The sequence below is a fragment of the Cherax quadricarinatus genome, chromosome 48 (assembly GCF_038502225.1).
Source record: "Cherax quadricarinatus isolate ZL_2023a chromosome 48, ASM3850222v1, whole genome shotgun sequence".
NCBI lineage: Eukaryota > Metazoa > Arthropoda > Malacostraca > Decapoda > Parastacidae > Cherax > Cherax quadricarinatus.
This window is the reverse complement of record NC_091339.1, coordinates 8,482,859-8,501,105: the sequence shown is the minus strand read 5'-3', so window position 1 is coordinate 8,501,105 and position 18,247 is coordinate 8,482,859. Positions and strand designations below refer to the sequence as shown.

At 41.0% G+C, this 18,247-nt stretch overlaps 1 protein-coding gene and 1 long non-coding RNA gene across 5 annotated transcripts in view; one reads left to right on the top strand and one right to left on the bottom strand.

Annotated features, from left to right (window-relative positions):
- Positions 1-371: 371 nt before the first annotated feature.
- LOC128687643 (UDP-glycosyltransferase UGT5) overlaps positions 372-18,247 on the bottom strand; it is a 108,632-nt gene continuing 90,756 nt past the window's right edge. For all 4 annotated transcript variants that reach the window (XM_070094848.1, XM_070094846.1, XM_070094849.1 and 1 more), the window contains 3 exons: positions 15,833-16,055; positions 9,667-9,886; positions 372-4,046 (listed from right to left, as the gene is read on the bottom strand). In XM_070094848.1, the coding sequence (XP_069950949.1) occupies positions 3,764-4,046; positions 9,667-9,886; positions 15,833-16,055 (726 nt within the window). In that variant the 3' untranslated portion in view covers positions 372-3,763. The remainder of the gene's footprint in view (positions 4,047-9,666; positions 9,887-15,832; positions 16,056-18,247) is intronic.
- LOC138854067 (uncharacterized) overlaps positions 3,799-18,247 on the top strand; it is a 343,922-nt gene continuing 329,473 nt past the window's right edge. Inside the window, exon 1 of the long non-coding RNA XR_011393264.1 lies at positions 3,799-4,061. This is a non-coding gene — a long non-coding RNA (uncharacterized lncRNA). The remainder of the gene's footprint in view (positions 4,062-18,247) is intronic.

The following is an 18,247-nucleotide window of genomic DNA, read 5'->3' as shown; positions in this document are numbered from 1 at the left end:
TTCTAGGTCAGCAATTTCACCTGCCTTGAAAGGTGCTGTTAGTGTGCAGCAATATTCCAGCCTAGATAGAACAAGTGACCTGAAGAGTGTCATCATGGGCTTGGCCTCCCTAGTTTTGAAGGTTCTCATTATCCATCCTGTCATTTTTCTAGCAGATGCGATTGATATAATGTTATGGTCCTTGAAGATGAGATCCTCCGACATGATCACTCCCAGGTCTTTGACGTTGGTGTTTCGCTCTATTTTGTGGCCAGAATTTTTTTTGTACTCTGATGAAGATTTAATTTCCTCGTGTTCACCATATCTGAGTAATTGAAATTTCTCATGAAATTTCTTTACCATACCCTTTACAAAGGAGGCATAATAGTCACTGCCTATCAAAATATTTATTGGGCGTACAGAATCATCACTTACACCAGAAGGTGCTAAATTTACATTATGTGAAAGTCTTTCTGTAGCTTTACTAAGCCCTACTGTAGATATTTTCTCTGGAAGAGTATCTACAGTTACTGCATTAACACGCTTTTTCTCATTGCCCAACCTGACAGTTACATAAACAGTGTCATACAATTGAGCCCTTTTATCCGAGAGAAAAACCAGATAATTTTAAAGTTGTGGGATCTCCCATCTGTACTTTCATACCATCAAGACATTTACGTTTTATGAAAGTAAGCTGGGATCCCTGGTCTAACAATGCATTTACATTTTTTGATTTATGCCTTTTATCATCAATTTTTACCTGTAACGCAAGTAAGGCTACTTCAGCAAAACCATCATTGTTAACATTAGCAGCAATTTTTACATTAGCTACTGTTGTGTCAGGATTGTCAACATTATCAATATTATCAACATTATCATATAGACCTTTACACATGACTATATGGTGTCTTCCTTTATGACATTGATAACAGTTGTTTAATTTGGCATGACAACCCTTTACATTGTGATTACCTAAACACCTGATACATCTGTCAGGTTCCTCCAATCTTTCAACTTTATCATTCCATGAATTGTATGCATTGCAATTCTTAGAAAAATGAGTACCCTTGCAGAAAAGACAATCTCTCTTTTCTCTGACTGGTTTCTTATTAACTGGGCTACTCTTAGGAGGGTACTTATTCTTTTTACCTTGTGGAGAATCATTATTTCTGATTCTTTCTACTTGATATGCAACTTTTTTTAGGAAATGAATTTTGATTATTACCATTGGAATAATTTTTCTCTTTGTGAAACTTGACAGATACCTCAGAGTTATTATGTGTTGCATCTTTAAAATGAGTTGGTTGGCTGGTCTGCAACTGAACAATTAATTCTTGTAGACCTAGTCTTATTTCCTCCAGATCAAAATAACCCTTGTGATATTTGTTCGAGAGTCATTCAAGTGTTTTACAGCTTAATTTATTCTGTACCATGGCACTCAATAACCAGTCTGAATCCTTCAGATTATATTATTACTTAGCTGTATAGTCCTTGTGGCTTAGCGCTTCTTTTTGATTATAATAATAAATATTATTACTTAAAGTTTTGAGAGTGCTCTCCAGTTTAACTCTAAACTGCTGTAAACCTTTGTAAGTGTGATCTGGAGATTTTAAATTAACAATGATATTCACTAGATCCAACCTACTTTGTTCTATATTACCATAAGTGACTTTCAGCAAGTCAACTGCTTCCTTGTAAGAGTCATCTACATTGGGAAAGGCTTGTATGAGTATGTGAGCATCTCCTCTTACCTGTCCTTTGAGGTAAAATAATTTAGTTACACAGGCTAGGTCACTCCTGTCATGCACAGCTGCTTTAAAAAGTGACCAAAATTCCTCCCAATTTTCTCCAGGATTAAATACAGGTAAACATATTCCTCCCAATTTTCTCCAGGATTAAATACAGGTAAACATAATTTTGGGAGTTTTGGCAAGGACATATTATTTGTTGGAGCAGACTGATTAACTGCCTGGTTTACACATTTTAATTTATTCAAGGCCTGACTTTTACAAGAAAGAATCTTTTCCTCTAATTCATAATACTGATTAATCATAAGATCTACTTCAGTCTCATCTACACAGTTAACTAACAAATCTCCTTCATATTTGTTATAATTTGTATGAATCATATCTATTCCCTAAAGCATCTAAATATAATTTTAAATCAGTATTCACAGTTTCTTGATTCATTAATTCCAAACATTTATTTTATGCTTTTGTTACATGCCTTTTTCTAGCTTGCAGTGATGCTTTTTTTGCTCTATATTCCATATGTTTGTCTTCTACATTAATTACCTCATTTTCAGCCATGATGCAATGTATTAAATTCAACTTAATTAATAACACTGATTACAACTTACAACACTGATACAACTTACCTTTGAATAAATCCTAGCTACTTGAGCTTAGCAATTACATGTAAGAAAATAATATAAACTTCAAATGTACATTAATACAAACCTTTAGCCAGACTCTGCTTATCAAAATTAATATTATACAAATTAACATAAATCCTTGCCAGAATTTGGCATAAAATTAATATTATACACAATATAATTAGCTACACTTGGCTTATCAGTTATACATACACTGATATACATCTTGGCCAGAATTGTCTATCAAATTAATATTGTAATAATTATAATCCACTACACATTAAGTAAATTTGTGAACTTAACATCCACCTCCTTCTGTCATTTCACATATAATTATTAAGTAATTAACTAATTAATGACTTCACTAATTACCTCCGGTTCAAGAAGGACCATCGGGCAAATTAAATGTGGAAAATTACATTTATCTGAATGTATCATTATGTACATAACAGTAAATGAACAAAGATAATTATTATCAGTTATACAAGTAGGAATTTGGGACACCTAGGTCGCAAAAAAATGTTCCTTTTCGATACCTACCACTGTCATATCCACAAGTTGCTCTGGACCTATTAATTACAAATGAAATATGTATCACCAGGAATGCTGGTAAATATATAAATTTGTGGACTGTATATTAAAATTAAAAAGGGATATATATATATATATATATATATATATATATATATATATACACATGTACATAACAGAAGGAGAATATCTTAAACTCACTCACCAATTTGACTGGAGATTAAGGTGTATCATACTCAGAAAACCTCACTGTCTATACATGAAAATAACACTGGCCAGAGTTAAAACATCACAGACTTATCTGAGGTTCCTGGAGCTGTCTTGTCCAGTCGCCTGATATCTCAAGTTATGCAGGAATACACTTCCAACAATTTTGCCTCCTATTTAAGAGGTGTCAGCCCAATTTTAACCTCTAAAGCACGAAAAATTCTTCCCATTCACTAATGTCTGTTACTCAATTCAAACAAAAAATGGCGAGTATCTTCTGCACAGGCTTCTTCCCATTTTTATAACATAATTTTATTAAATACAGTATGGCTATCTATTTACATATAACTACTGTATTTCTGGAAAATATGTACAGTATTTTCCACACTCTGGTTTATAGATAATTTTTCATTTTAAACTTATATAATCACCTCCTTGCTCATGATCATTAGAACATAAAAGATTGAACATATTTATAGATATACTTAACAAATGTTTCCTTTCAAGGGCCCTTGATCCTTTGATCAAAGCCCGATTTGCTGTTGGTCCCCAGGCACTGTATAATCCTTACAGGTTGAGCACTTCCCTATGAAAATAATAAGTATTTCAATAATTCATTTTACTGTTAGACTGTGTAACACAAGCAGCACAGACGCTGCACGAAGTACTCTTTTAATTTGTTTTTGTCTTCTTGCAATGCCAGGTGAACAGCTGGCTGTAGAAAGACGACAGTAGCCTGCGCAGAACTAGAAAGACGACCAACACTGCCATGTGAACGACAGCCACGACATCCAGCATGAGGAACTCCATCCAGGAGAGGTCAGCTGCCGGGGACCTGAGACGCGGAGCTCCACGATGACGAGCCACATACTCGGTCCAGAAAACTGCCGTCTCCAGAGGCTCTTGAGGACGGTCCCGGTCCACCCTCGACGCCGCCTCCATGTTACGCTTGTACCTGCACCCAGACAAGGTGAGTGGCAAGGTAAGACAGAGAGACATCACGATGACCATGGGAAATAATAAAGTAAACTGGAGTAGCAGTAAGATGAAATGGAGTCGAAACAAGATTTAATGGAGTGGAAAAATTAGTATACTTCAGTAGTGACAATGTTTACTTGGGGCAGTAACACCGTGTACTGTGGTGGTAACTGCACTGGGATAGTAGCAATATGAAATGAGTTAGTAACAAGGTGCCCAGAAGAGGTAACATGTACTAGGACAGTAGCAGGATATTCTGGAATAGTAACAAGGAATAGTGAAGCGGTAACAAGATGCACTAGGGGTATCAACAAGTTGAACTCATAACATAATATGCACTGACACTATTACGGTATACTAGGGCAGTAATGTAATAAGACAGAGAGGGACAGCTCATGGGAAAGGCAGATTACAGGAGACTACAAAGCCCGTGTCTAGTGAGAGAGAGAAGCTGCCTCTAATTCTGTGAAGAGAGCCGAGATTAGGACAATACAGCAGTAGGCACTCTCTCTCCCCACTTTCCAATCCTACTGGCCAACTTCCCGGCTGGAGAAAGACCGGCGAATTGATTACAAGAAATGGAGAAATGTGTGTGGCTATTTACATGGAATGTAAAAGAAGAATTTGGCTGCAGTTAAGACTATTACAAGCATCACAGTTAATTTTGCTCTATTATTATTATTCCCTGCTCATACTGTCGGCTGCCATGGCTGCTGCAGACTCCCCAATTTCTAAACTTAAGGCCCACGGAATAGGAGGAGAATTTTTTTCCTGGGTAGGGGCATGGTTGACAAATAGGCAGCAGAGAGTTTGCATAAATGGGGAGAAATTAGAATGGGGCTCGTCACAAGCGGTGTTCAACAGGGGTCAGTGTTGGGCCCCTTGTTGTTCACAATCTACATAAACAACATAGATAAAGGAATAAATAGCGACATAAGCAAATTTGCTGATGACACCAAAATAGGCCGTCCAATTCATTCTAATGAGGACATTAGAGCACTCCATGATGAATAGACTGATGCAGTGGTCGGAGAAGTGGCAGATGCAGTTTAATATAAAATGCAAAGTTCTAAATGTTGGACAGGAAAATAACCATGCCACATATTAACTAAATAATGTAGATCTTAATATTACAGATTGCGAGAAGGATTTAGGAGTTATGGTTAGCAGTAATCTAAAACCAAGACAACAGTGCATTAGTGTTCGCAATAAGGCTAACAGAATCCTTGGCTTCATAGCAAGAAGTATAAATATTAGAAGTCCTCAGGTTGTTCTTCAACTCTATATATCTTTGGTTATGCCTCATTTGGATTATGCCGCTCAGTTTTGGTCACCGTATTACAGAAAACGTACATGAGGATGACAGAGGAGGGTGACAAAGTTGATCTCATATATCAGAAATCTTCCTTATGAGGATAGACTGAGGGCCCTGAATCTGCACTCTCTAGAAAGGCGTAGAATTTTGCTGATATATGATTGTGGTGTAAAAATGGAAAACAGGAATTAATAAAGGGTATGTAAATAGCGTGCTAAAAATATCTAACATAGACAGGACTCGCAGCAATGGCTTTAAATTGGATAATTTCAGATTCAGGAAGGATATAGGAAAGCACTGGATTGGTAATAGAGTTGTGGATGAGTGGAACAAACTCCCAAGTTCCGTCATAGACGCTAAGACGTGTAGTTTTAAAAATAGATTGGATAAATACATGAGTGGGTGTGGGTGGATGTGAGCTGGAACTGACTAGCTACTAGGTCGGATGTTGTGCTCCTCCCTTAGGTGATGTGTCTGACCTTACTAGGACAAGGCATTGGCTTAATTAAGCTGGTGGGAGAATTGGACTTGCCTCACATAGGCCAGTAGGCCTGTTGCAGTGGGTGTGGGTGGATGTGAGCTGGAACTGACTAGCTACTAGGTCGGATGTTGTGCTCCTCCCTTAGGTGATGTGTCTGACCTTACTAGGACAAGGCATTGGCTTAATTAAGCTGGTGGGAGAATTGGACTTGCCTCACATAGGCCAGTAGGCCTGTTGCAGTGGGTGTGGGTGGATGTGAGCTGGAACTGACTAGCTACTAGGTCGAATGTTGTGCTCCTCCCTTAGGTGATGTGTCTGACCTTACTAGGACAAGGCATTGGCTTAATTAAGCTGGTGGGAGAATTGGACTTGCCTCACATAGGCCAGTAGGCCTGTTGCAGTGTTCCTTCTTTCTTATGTTTTATCATCGACGAATAGCCCTATTTCAAGACTTATTATGTAAAATGTGAGGAGGAGGATCAGTTTATGAAAAACTCCATTCTTGACGTTCAGACATTTTTTCCGTTCATTACCAATCGTTGTTTCCGGCTGGTAAGTCAGTAATGCAAGTCTGGTGAGTCAGTAATGCAGGTATGCTGAAACAGCCGTCAGACAGCAACAGGGTGGCTGGTGAATGACACCAGTAACTTTGTAAGAAAGACATATTTGGTTATAGGATATTTATTAGAGACGCTTCGTCCAGCAGGGGCTTCATCAATCAAAAACACACAACAAAAATCACAGTGAATATATATAATGGGTCGGGTCAGATGCTGCACCGGCTGATTTGCAGTCAGTATGCTCAGGTAAGCCCATTCAAACCCTTGCACAGAAGCCCTCCAAACTTTCCTCAGCACTGGTGAACACCCCTCCAGATGGATCGAAAATACTGGCACTGACGTCCGCATGAACCAGATACATGATCTGTCAAGTAAGGCAACAGAGGCACTTCTATGCTCCATGGGATATTACACCATTCCAAACTACCATCCCTCCATTTCCCCAAAATCTTCTTAAATCATAACGAAAGTTCGCCCTGAAGCCAGACAGGATGCCTTAAGCTGTATTGATAACTTAGTCACACTCACAAATTATTAACGTTGATATATTGATGGTACTGGTCATCAGTCCATGGGTGCAGCTGGTAGTACTACTGTTGTCATATAGAGTGACGGCTCTCATAAAGAAATTGGAGCACACATTAATAACTGGGCCTCTACCCTTCAAACAGGACTGCCATATTCCTTGCACTCAAATGCGTCCATGTATCGAAGGTTAACACACTAATTGTAACTAATTCTCTATCATCTATAAATGCTCTCAACTCATTAAGTATAAAGTGTGGCATGCTTGTGTCAGAAGCCAGACACAGGTATGGTAGGTCTGTGGACAGTGGAGTCAGAGTGCACATGCTGTAGACTCCATATCACATTGGTCTTCAGATGCATGATAGAACTGGTGAATTGGCTAAGTTATACGCTTTCAAAGAGATTGTAGATTGAAATCTTGGCTTGTCAGTTAGCAGTTTGTGAACAATAATATGAAAAGAGCTTCAGCTGAACTTTGTTGACTTTAGACTGAGGGAGACTGACACCAGTCAATCCATCTATCATCATTATGTCACGCAGGAGGAGCCACATGTCTACGGTGCATCCAACAAAATAAGCCGACTCTTGGATGTCACTACTGCCTGGCTCCGGCTGGGTTACAAGTATCTTTGGGAGGTTAAATCACCACCACCAGTTATAGACCAAACGAAATGTAAACTTGTTGTCACACCTTGCGTTATTATGTACTGAAATACGATAAAACTGATGAATTCAGAGACAGCTCACTCAGAATATTCAAGACATGTCAAAGTATTTTATCCACAGTGGTATATTACAAACCATTCTGGAAAAATATCCTGACTTTGCTCACTTTAATTAAAGCTGATATTTGCATTAATAACTCATTGTGTCGAGGTGTGGACGTGTGAATGGGTCATTGCTTTTGTAACTTGTTCAGCTTTCAAAACTTTGTGGCCCAGCCCCTGGACCCATTATGTAGCTCTGCAATTTTTTTGACTTCCGCCCACAGGATGGGTATGGGGTGCATAATAAATATATTAAACTTACCCGGCTAGAAATAAAGCAGACTCATGACTGATACACTGTTCTCCCGGATGGACAGGATTCGGAGAACATAGCCTTAATGTAAGGTTCACATAGCCAGAATATCTTTCAACACCATTAAGAGCTGAATAACGAAGAACACTCAACACAGTGAATCAAACACTGGTATTTACACTTTCTTGTAGGTATATGATAACATATAGAAACGTTAAACACAAATCAGGGCAAATGTGCTTACTAGAGGGGCGATTTAAACTATGTCAAACTCATTTAAGGAATCAGATCTGCGCCACAGATGGTGTTTAGAATGTCATCTTTACAAACAAAACCACTTCTGAGAACATAGGCAGTTCAACGATCTCGGAAATACCTGCCAAGTACAGCCTACCTCAACTGAAAGGAGACATTTCCTAGCTCAGCCCGTCCAGCATTTGACCCGAATCACTGTACTGTATATAATCTGCCAACTCTGTATTGGATTGAACATCAAAATGGTATACAATACCGACAGGTTGGTAGGTAAGACACATAGGCAACAGTTAGGCAACTTTATTCCGAAACGTTTCGCCTACACAGTAGGCTTCTTCAGTCGAATACAGAAAGTAGGCAGGAACAGTAGAGAAGACGATGTAATCAGTCCATCACCCTTGAAGTCGAAGAATTTGAGGTTGTCAGTCCCTCAGCCTGGAGAAGTTCAGTTCCATAGTCAGATAGTTCCTGACTATGGAACTGAACTTCTCCAGGCTGAGGGACTGACAACCTCAAATTCTACGACTTCAAGGGTGATGGACTGATTACATCGTCTTCTCTACTGTTCCTGCCTACTTTCTGTATTCGACTGAAGAAGCCTACTGTGTAGGCGAAACGTTTCGGAATAAAGTTGCCTAACTGTTGCCTATGTGTCTTACCTACCAATCTGTATTGGATTGCTTGGGTGTGTTATACCACACTCATTCAGAAGGACATATCTGATATGGTATTAACCAGCCAGAGATAGAAGGTGGTTTGGTGGTCTGGTCTGCTCGTAGAAGAGATGTAACCTCGCCCACACTTGCATCCCTTCCTCTGAAACACCAGTCCTAGCACTGAGTCCGTTATACCAAGATGATGCACTAATTCTCGCTAGGAATAACAACTCTTCCAGGCTGGCTAAGGTGAGGTGCAGAAAGTGATTTTCTCTGGTGGAGGTCGAATGCAAGACGTCTGTCTCTTTAACAGAGAGCTAAATTAGCTACAGCTGCTAGAAAACCCGCTGGATGTACTCGGCACATGCCGAGTATTGGATTGAGAAAGCCTTAAGTAGGCGAAAACTCTCCCATTTAAATGTCCTAAGCACTGCATTTGTGAATGTATTCCACAGCAACTTATAAACAAGAAACAGAATGGAAGGTCTGCTGGCACAAGGCATCTTCAAAGAAAGTGCCATTGAAGCTAATGAAGCATTAGTAATCCAAGGAATTGTAGCCATCCTCCTTATCCTCAGATCAAGCCTGATTACTTCCCATTCCCCGAGACACTCTATATCTCTTCAAGGGTTAGCATTTTTCATGAATATCAATACTAATAATAATCAAGCATGCACAAGGGAGGTATGCCCACAGGATGGGTGTGGGGTGCATTAAAAATATATTAAACTAACCAACTAACAAGCGAGATGAATTCAGAGTGAGCAGGCACTAGTACTCACTTGGGATTAGTGAGGACTTCTGTGATGGTGTCCACTAGAAGTTCCACTGTGAGTTCCTCCCACTCCAAGGCGAGACCCAACCCACGATTGACAATCATCTTGGCGTTCTTGGGCTGGTCTGCGAAGACTGGGAGAGCGATCAAGGGCTTTCCATGACATATAGATTCCTGTGTGCTCAGTAGACCACCGTGGGTGATGAACAACTCAACTCTTGGGTCCGCTGATGAGAACGAATAAGAATGATCTCATGACCATTGTAGGAAAGATACACAATAACACATCAGTGTGTAACCAGACCATAGTGAGTAAATATGTATGTTAGTTTATTCAGGCATATACAAATACAGTTACATAGATTATCATACATAGAATATGTGTAGAGAACCTAGGATAACCCATGAAAGTCTGACCGCAGGTTCAATCCCGCCCGTGGTATGGTTTCAGAGTGACATATTTTCATTGGAGTAACTCGTATGATATACTCTCAAGCTCTGCAGAGTTCTACTTTGATGATTTTGAAAGGTTTTTGGAGCCACTCTCCACTTCCCTGCACAACACCTTATTACATCCTCTTTCCATCTAGGGAATTGGATCTGTGCTCCAGTTCCCTGAATTAAGCCTGAATACCTTCCACCCCCCAACAGGCGCTGTATAATCCTACCGGTTTAGCGCTTTCCCATGATTATAGTTATAGTAATACATCCTCTTTCCCATCAACTATATGACCCTTACCTAAGAACATAAGCCTTATGACTCATGCCGGTTAGGTCCTACTCATATCCAGCCACATCATTTCAGGTACTTGTTCAACCTGTTTTTAAAGCTGCCCGAGTTCAGTGACGTTACTTGGTAGTTTGTTCATAAGAAGATAACAGAGGAGCACGGTCATTGTCCTACTGGCCCAATATATTTTTAAAGCAATTCAAGCTGTTAGCCATGATGGCTGTTCTTGGCACCTTGTTCCAGTCATCAACACCGCTATTACAAAACTTCCACTGTTTACACTGCCCAAACACTCGCTAATTTCCATGTTCAGTGTTTCACCTTTGACATAGACCCCCCCCCCCTCTCTCTCTCTCTCTCACTCACTTTTTAACAGAATCTAACTTATTGTACCAACTTTGATTGACATTTTACTGTTGCAGTGCTCCCCACCTCCACTAGCCCCTCTCCTCCCACAATTCTGCCCCCGCACTAACTCCTAACTTTCGCACCTTCCTACTTTTGCACATTCCTCCCTGCAGCACAGTTTCCTTACAGGTTTAGTGTTTAAATTTGATTATATTATTATGAAGTTATATCATGGAAATCAATTTAAGGCATGGCTTATATAAAATTGAGGAGAGGTCACATGCACTTGTCAATTGTGTTGTGGGAGTTTGAAAGGAGATATGATGGTTGAAGATAAACACACTTATGGATGGTAACACTATATATTGTCAGACTGTGGTAAAGGAGGCCCAGCCTGCCGTGTTGCTGTCTGGTAGGTCTAAGCGTGGACTGAGGAAGTTACAGAGGTACTCGCACACACATGTGCATCATGTGACGTCACACAAACAGTCACTAGGCCTAGTAAGGGATCGTCTGTATAAAACATATGGATGGTACTATGATACTCAGCTAAACTATACAACACATGTAAGGGGATCAGCAACTATGCTGACAGCTCGGTCATTTTACGTATGTCGTCTTGACATACACTATTATGCTATAGGCTGAACAGGCAGGTGGTTCTGGGCTGATTCTATACAATAACAAAGACATATATAACTTAGTACTAATGGATGGTATCATAATGGATGTTAACGTAATGAGTTTTAACGTAATGCATTACGACTTATATGAACAAATTGTACAATAAGGATGGAATTGATCGATTGATCTGTATTCATGCACTATACAGATTCTGAGGAATAATTATATACAGAATAATATATACAGGGTGAAAGTAATTAACAGCAAAGGCAAATCTGGTGCACACAGATCATTACTTCTAACTTCTCAGAATTCGGAGGGAACGTGAACACAAAAAATTTCTGAAAAACTGATCAGCTAATAACAAGACACGCAGTTCACAATCTCATTCATCTCAGACATCTACAGGCTGTTTACATTTAAACCCAACTCTGCAAGGGTAAGATTTACATTTGCAGAATGGTTATCATCTTTGGGTGGATCGAACTCTTCTGCGATGGCTAACACATGCCTTGACTGAGGGCGATCTGAACGAGTATCTACAAAAGATACAGCTACATTCACTAGTGACTCTGGAATTACTAACTCTTCTGCTAGGAGTACTCAACTCGGCTGTTCGATACAGCAATTCTTGGCTCATTACAAAGTCACTAATGGGTGCTGGTGGCTTCACAGTCAGAATAAGATCTTCCTGGAGCAGGAATCGAATCACACCAGACCACAAGGGATCGGATCTTTCTTACTGGAGGAATGAACAAACTAGGTGGAGTGGATGACTCTCCCCGGTTGAAAAAAATAACGCTGTAACACACAATATGAGCAAGGGAGAACGAATCTACTATCTCTCACTGCAAGCACAGGGGAAAATAACTGGACATGGTCAACAATATAGATATTCAGTCTGAGTCGCACACAGTTACACGAGGTATCAACTATAAAGAAACTTCACTTACAAACGTTAACAACATGTGAAAGTTACTCGAGAAACAACTTACATTGAATGAATTACTGTCAACTAGGATGGGATCACCATCTGGAACACAAGGGACAACAACAACACTCAAGTGAGTACACTAGCCACAGAAACGTCTTTCTGCAACAGCTTGTGGCATCAGCAAGAGATGACATAACTCATCACAAGTAAAGTTCTTCTCAAAGCGTCCCCTGGGAAGGAACGAATACTTGAACAAGTCGCCATAGCAAGGATAGTAGTCTCAGCACCCAGGGTTGTCTGAGGTTCCTCTGAAACCCAAGGTAACTGTACACTATCCTGCGTGCACGATATTGTGGCTGGAGTCCAGACAGGAGTGACAGTATTACTAGTGCCTGACCGCTCAGCTATGTTAATAAGTAATTCACGGATCTATAGGAATTTAATCTGAACTTCACATATTGCAGCACTTTAACAAATCTCAGATACAAGCTGTGAGAACAAACACATTGCTCAGGGGCTAGGTGTTGTCTTCCAGTCAGTAAGGGATTATTGGTACTGTGGACTGATTCATATTGACTTTGGCATGATACACTTAGTGAACATTCAAAAGTGACTGGGACATCTTCTCAGGAAACTTACTCAAGGACATAAAGGCAAGAAAATAAAGAGAATATATGACACAGTAAGCTTAAATGGGAAGAAATTACTTATTTAAAAAAATAAGTCACACTGTAAGCAAGGAGAACTCACATAAAAATAAAAAATTACTCAACTGGATAAGCAACACTTTGAAAATCAAGAGAAATTGTACTTTACTCAAATCAAATTTGCTCAAATTTGCTGTAAATTGAATGAATAGCACAGTGAGTTGTCTTTACTCAATGCAATAAAGACATTCAACAATAAAATAAAAAAGCAATAAAAAAAAAGTTAAAATGGACTCAATAAAGCTTGTGCAAAATTAAAACAAACTGGGAAAGCAATTCTAAATAAAAAATATTAAGTGACACACAAGGAACAAAATATTATGCACAGAAAATGTGCAACACAACAGACATAAAATAAAGCACGAAAATTAACACTGAAGAAAGAGGGAAAAAAATTAATATTGCAAGCAGAATATAATGAACACTGAATCTAATCAAGAGTCACTGAATGTCACTAAGAAATCAGTCAAGAAAATTGTCTCAACACTCGCAAATGTCTCTATGAAAAAATATTATTCATTAACACTGTAGTGACGTGGTGTAGAATGAGGTAGATGGTAGTGAAGGGTAGAGGTGGAGACTCGTAGTTGGCAGCGTTCGCTGACTACTCTCCACACGTGATCGAAGAATTTGTGCTTAAATCGATGATGAACTCACACAGGAGGCTTTTATGGTGGCACAACTGACGAAGGAACATTCTTGGCTCTTGACCCCCTATGTGGTCCATAAAAATATGGTGCTAGAACCCATAATAAGGGTACAAAAACAGTGGTAGTGGGTGAGGTGGGTGGTTGAGGCAGCGCGGTGGCGAGACACCACGTGGTGACTGGGCCTATGGGATGAACAGCGTAACCCACACTGGGGACACCCGCACTAGGCACGAAGATATTCTAAGCCGGGCTGGCTTAAAAACAAACCCACAAAATACCACAACACCACAGGGATGATAAAAGCACTCAGAACAGCTAGATCTTGAAGCACAAAGTGATGGAGAAAACTGTACCCACGTGGCTTGCTTGAGTACTGGGTTAGTCACCTGGGTTAGTTGCTGGCTGGCTTGGCTTAACCCTTCACACAGACTGGCTTGATAACTTGTAACGATGAGCACAGCAGGGGTGGAAAGCTGGCTTGGCAGGCAAGGCTGGTTTGTGTAAGGCTGGCTGGACTGGGCTTGGGCTGACTCCCCCACCACGGACTGGCTTAAGTGGCTTGGCTTACTTTGCAAACCCGGGTCAACCCCTCGGAGGTAATGCAAATAGCAAAATAAACACTAATACACAGAGAGTGACCAGTGAATAGTGTAGAGGGCTGGTAAAAGCTTGCTTGGGGTAGGTCGGCTTACTGCCAACACAAAATGTCCATTGTCAGCTGCGAGAATTTATCTCCGTGCATCGGCGTAATTATCAGTTTTACGCCCACACCGCTGGCACCAATTTGTCGTGGGGGTTCGAAAGGAGATATGATGGTTGAAGATAAACACACTTGTGGATGGTAACACTATATGTCAGACTGTGGTAAGGGAGGCCCAGCCTGCCGTGTTGCTGCCTGGTAGGTCTAAGCGTGGACTGAGGAAGTTACAGAGGTACTCACACACACATGTGCATCACATGATGTCACACAGTAAGGGACCGTCTATAAAACATATCGATGGTACTATGATACTCAGCTAAGCTATACAACACATGTAAGGGGATCAGCAACTATGCTGACAAATAGTTCCATGAACCCTCAGCTAGTAATAGTTGATCAGGGGTGAAAGTTTGAAGCTGATCGGCTAAGGCATTCTGAAATTATAAATGAAAACCTATGGGAAGTTAGTGAAAGAGAACACTGTGTGAATTAGACACGTGTGCAACACCTGGATATCTTTATTGTGGAAACATTTTGCCACACAGTGGCTTCATCAGTCCTATACAAAGAAGAATGGTGAAGGAGTTTGAGGTAATCAGTCCCTCAGCCTGAAGTTGATGTAATCAGTCCATCACTCTTGAAAAGACTGATAGAATGATTCCATCGACTGATGGACTGAATACACGAGTCCATCAATCCATCACTCCATCAGTCTCTTCAAGATTGATGGCAATGACGTCGCAAGGGGGGCGGGGGCGGGCCACCCCGGGTGACACTATAGAGCCTCTAAAGAAGGTAACACTAATACCCAAAACAGTGCTGCAGTAACATAAGAGAAAAATCCTTCGTTTCTATATTAGCCTATTTCGGGCAAATTAGGTCAGTTTTGTCCCAGGATGCGACCCACACCAGTCGACTAACAGTCAGGTACCCATTTGATGCTGATGGGTGAACATGGACAGCAGGTGTTTTATGGAAACACGTCCTAATATTTTCCAGCCGTACCGGGGATTCGAACTCCGGACCTCAGTGTGTGAGCTGAGTGCTAAGAAAAAATATATAAACAGAATATAACTAAGAAAGTATTTCCCCCATTAAATACTAAAGTCATTCAGAAGTGCTAGGCTCAATTACATTCAGTGCGACTAAACAGGAATAAAAGTCACACTATTTCTCCCACAAATTTGTCAGCTGTGCGCCTACACTCTTGAAATTCACTCTCCTTTTTTTTTTTGAACATTTGAATCTTAGATGCAGTATTTTGGAAGTTGCAGGAGCTGGTCTAGGACGCTGGGAATCGGTTCAATAACTTTAGTTATAGGGTAACTGCAAATGCCTATTATTAGGTGGGATGGGGTCTCGTATTACGAATGAAATATAAACAAGAAGTTGCAGGAAGAAAAAATCTGGCTGCCACATAAAGCTCTCCCTTCGGGGATTAATAATGATAATAATAATAATAATAAAGCTCTTTACTCACCCAGAATATCCTGTTGTGGCATCCAGTCCTTAATAAATACGTTGTTGGAGATTCCTTCTAGCTTGGATTCGTACTTCCATATAACACGGTACTTCAGTCTGCTGAAGGTCTCAATAATAATTCTTAGGTACTTGTCAGGCATCGTCACACCCTTGGCGACCGAACCCAGACTGAAGTATATAACACCTCCAACACCACCACCGTCAAGCCACGACGACAAATCCTGTAGTAAGAAAGATGTGAGTGATGGTGTTATTTTGCTCTTTTCATAACTCATTATGTATAGTGATTAATTTGCTCTCTCTCTCTCTCTCTCTCTCTCTCTCTCTCTCTCTCTCTCTCTCTCTCTCTCTCTCTCTCTCTCTCTCTGCGGCTGGCACTAAGGTCCTCAAATAGCTAGACAAATACAAGGTAGTATATTATATATGACGTATGTGTATAAAGCCAAACAGGAGAAACGGTGTTTTGACGCCACAGTGACAACAGTAAGGAATATATTATTAGGTGCAATGATGTTGTCCAGTGTAATAGATGTACTCACCTATTTGTGGTTGCAGGGGTCGAGTCACAGCTCCTGGCCCCGCCTCTTCGCTGATTGCTACTAGGTCCTCTCTCTCCCTGCCCCATGAGCTCTATCATACCTCGCCTTAAAACTATGTATGGTTCCCGCCTCCACTACGTCACTTTCTAGGCTATTCCACGGCCTGACTACTCTATGACTGAAGAAATACTTCCTAACATCCCTTTGATTCATCTGAGTCTTCAACTTCCAATTGTGACCTCTTGTGTCTGTGTCCCTTCTCTGGAACATCCCGTCTTTGTCCACCTTGTCTATTCCGCGCAGTATTTTATATGTTGTTATCATGTCTCCCCTGACCCTCCTGTCCTCCAGTGTCGTCAGGCCGATTTCCCTCAACCTTTCTTCGTAGGACAATCTCCGTAGCTCTGGGACTAGTCTTGTTGCAAACCTTTGCACTTTCTCTAATTTCTTGACGTGCTTAACTAGGTATGGATTCCAAACTGGTGCTGCATACTCCAGTATGGGCCTGACGTAAATGGTATACAGAGTCTTAAACGAATCCTTACTGAGGTATCGGAACGCTATCCGTAGGTTTGCCAGGCGCCCGTATGCTGCAGCAGTTATCTGATTGATGTGCGCCTCAGGAGATATGCTCGGTGTTATGCTCACCCCCAGATCTTTTTCCTTGAGTGAGGTTTGCAGTCTTTGGCCATCTAAACTATATTGTGTCTGCGGTCTTCTTTGCCCTTCCCCAATCTTCATGACTTTGCATTTGGCAGGGTTAAATTCAAGGAGCCAGTTGCTGGACCAGGCTTGTAGCCTGTCCAGGTCTCTTTGTAGTCCTGCCTGATCCTCGTCCGATTTGATTCTTCTCATTAACTTCGCATCATCTGCAAACAAGGACACTTCTGAGTCTATCCCTTCCGTTATGTCGTTCACATATACCAAGAACAGCACAGGTCCTAGGACTGACCCCTGTGGAACCCCGCTTGTCACAGGCGCCCACTCTGACACCTCGTCGCGTACCATGACACGTTGTTGCCTCCCTGTCAGGTATTCTCTGATCCATTGCAGTGCCTTTCCTGTTATGTGTGCCTGATCCTCTAGCTTTTGCAGTAACCTCTTGTGAGGAACTGTGTCGAATGCCTTATTGTAGTCCAAAAATATGCAGTCGATCCACCCCTCTCTCTCTTGTCTTACTTCTGTCACCTTGTCATAAAACTCTAGTAGGTTTGTGACACAGGATTTTCCTTCCCTGAAACCGTGCTGGTTGTCAATTATACACTTGTTTCTTTCCAGGTGCCCCACCACTCTCCTCCTGATGATCTTCTCCATGACCTTGCATACTATACACGTTAGTGATACAGGTCTGTAGTTTAGTGCCTCATGTCTGTCTCCCTTTTTAAAAATTGGGACTACATTTGCCATTTTCCATACCTCAGGGAGTTTCCCAGTTTCAAATGATGTGTTGAAGATCTTTGTTAATGGCTCACACAATATCTCTGCTCCCTCTTTAAGGACCCATGGAGAGATGTCTGGTCCCACCGCCTTTGAGGTGTCAAGTTCGCATAGCAGCTTCTTCACCTCCTCCTTGGTTATATGTACCTCATCCAGCACTTGCTGGTGTGCCCCCCTGTTCTGATTTCCTGGAGTCCTACTGCTTTCCACTGAAAATACCTCTTTAAATCTTGTGTTGAGCTCCTGACATACCTCTTGGTCGTTTCTTGTGAATTCCCCATCACCCTTCCTCAGTCTGATTACCTGGCCCTTGACTGTTGTTATCCTCCTGATGTGGCTGTACAACAGCTTCGGGTCAGTCTTTACTTTTGATGCTATGTCATTTTCATATTGTCTCTGAGCCTCCCTTCTTATCTGTGCATATTCGTTTCTGGCTC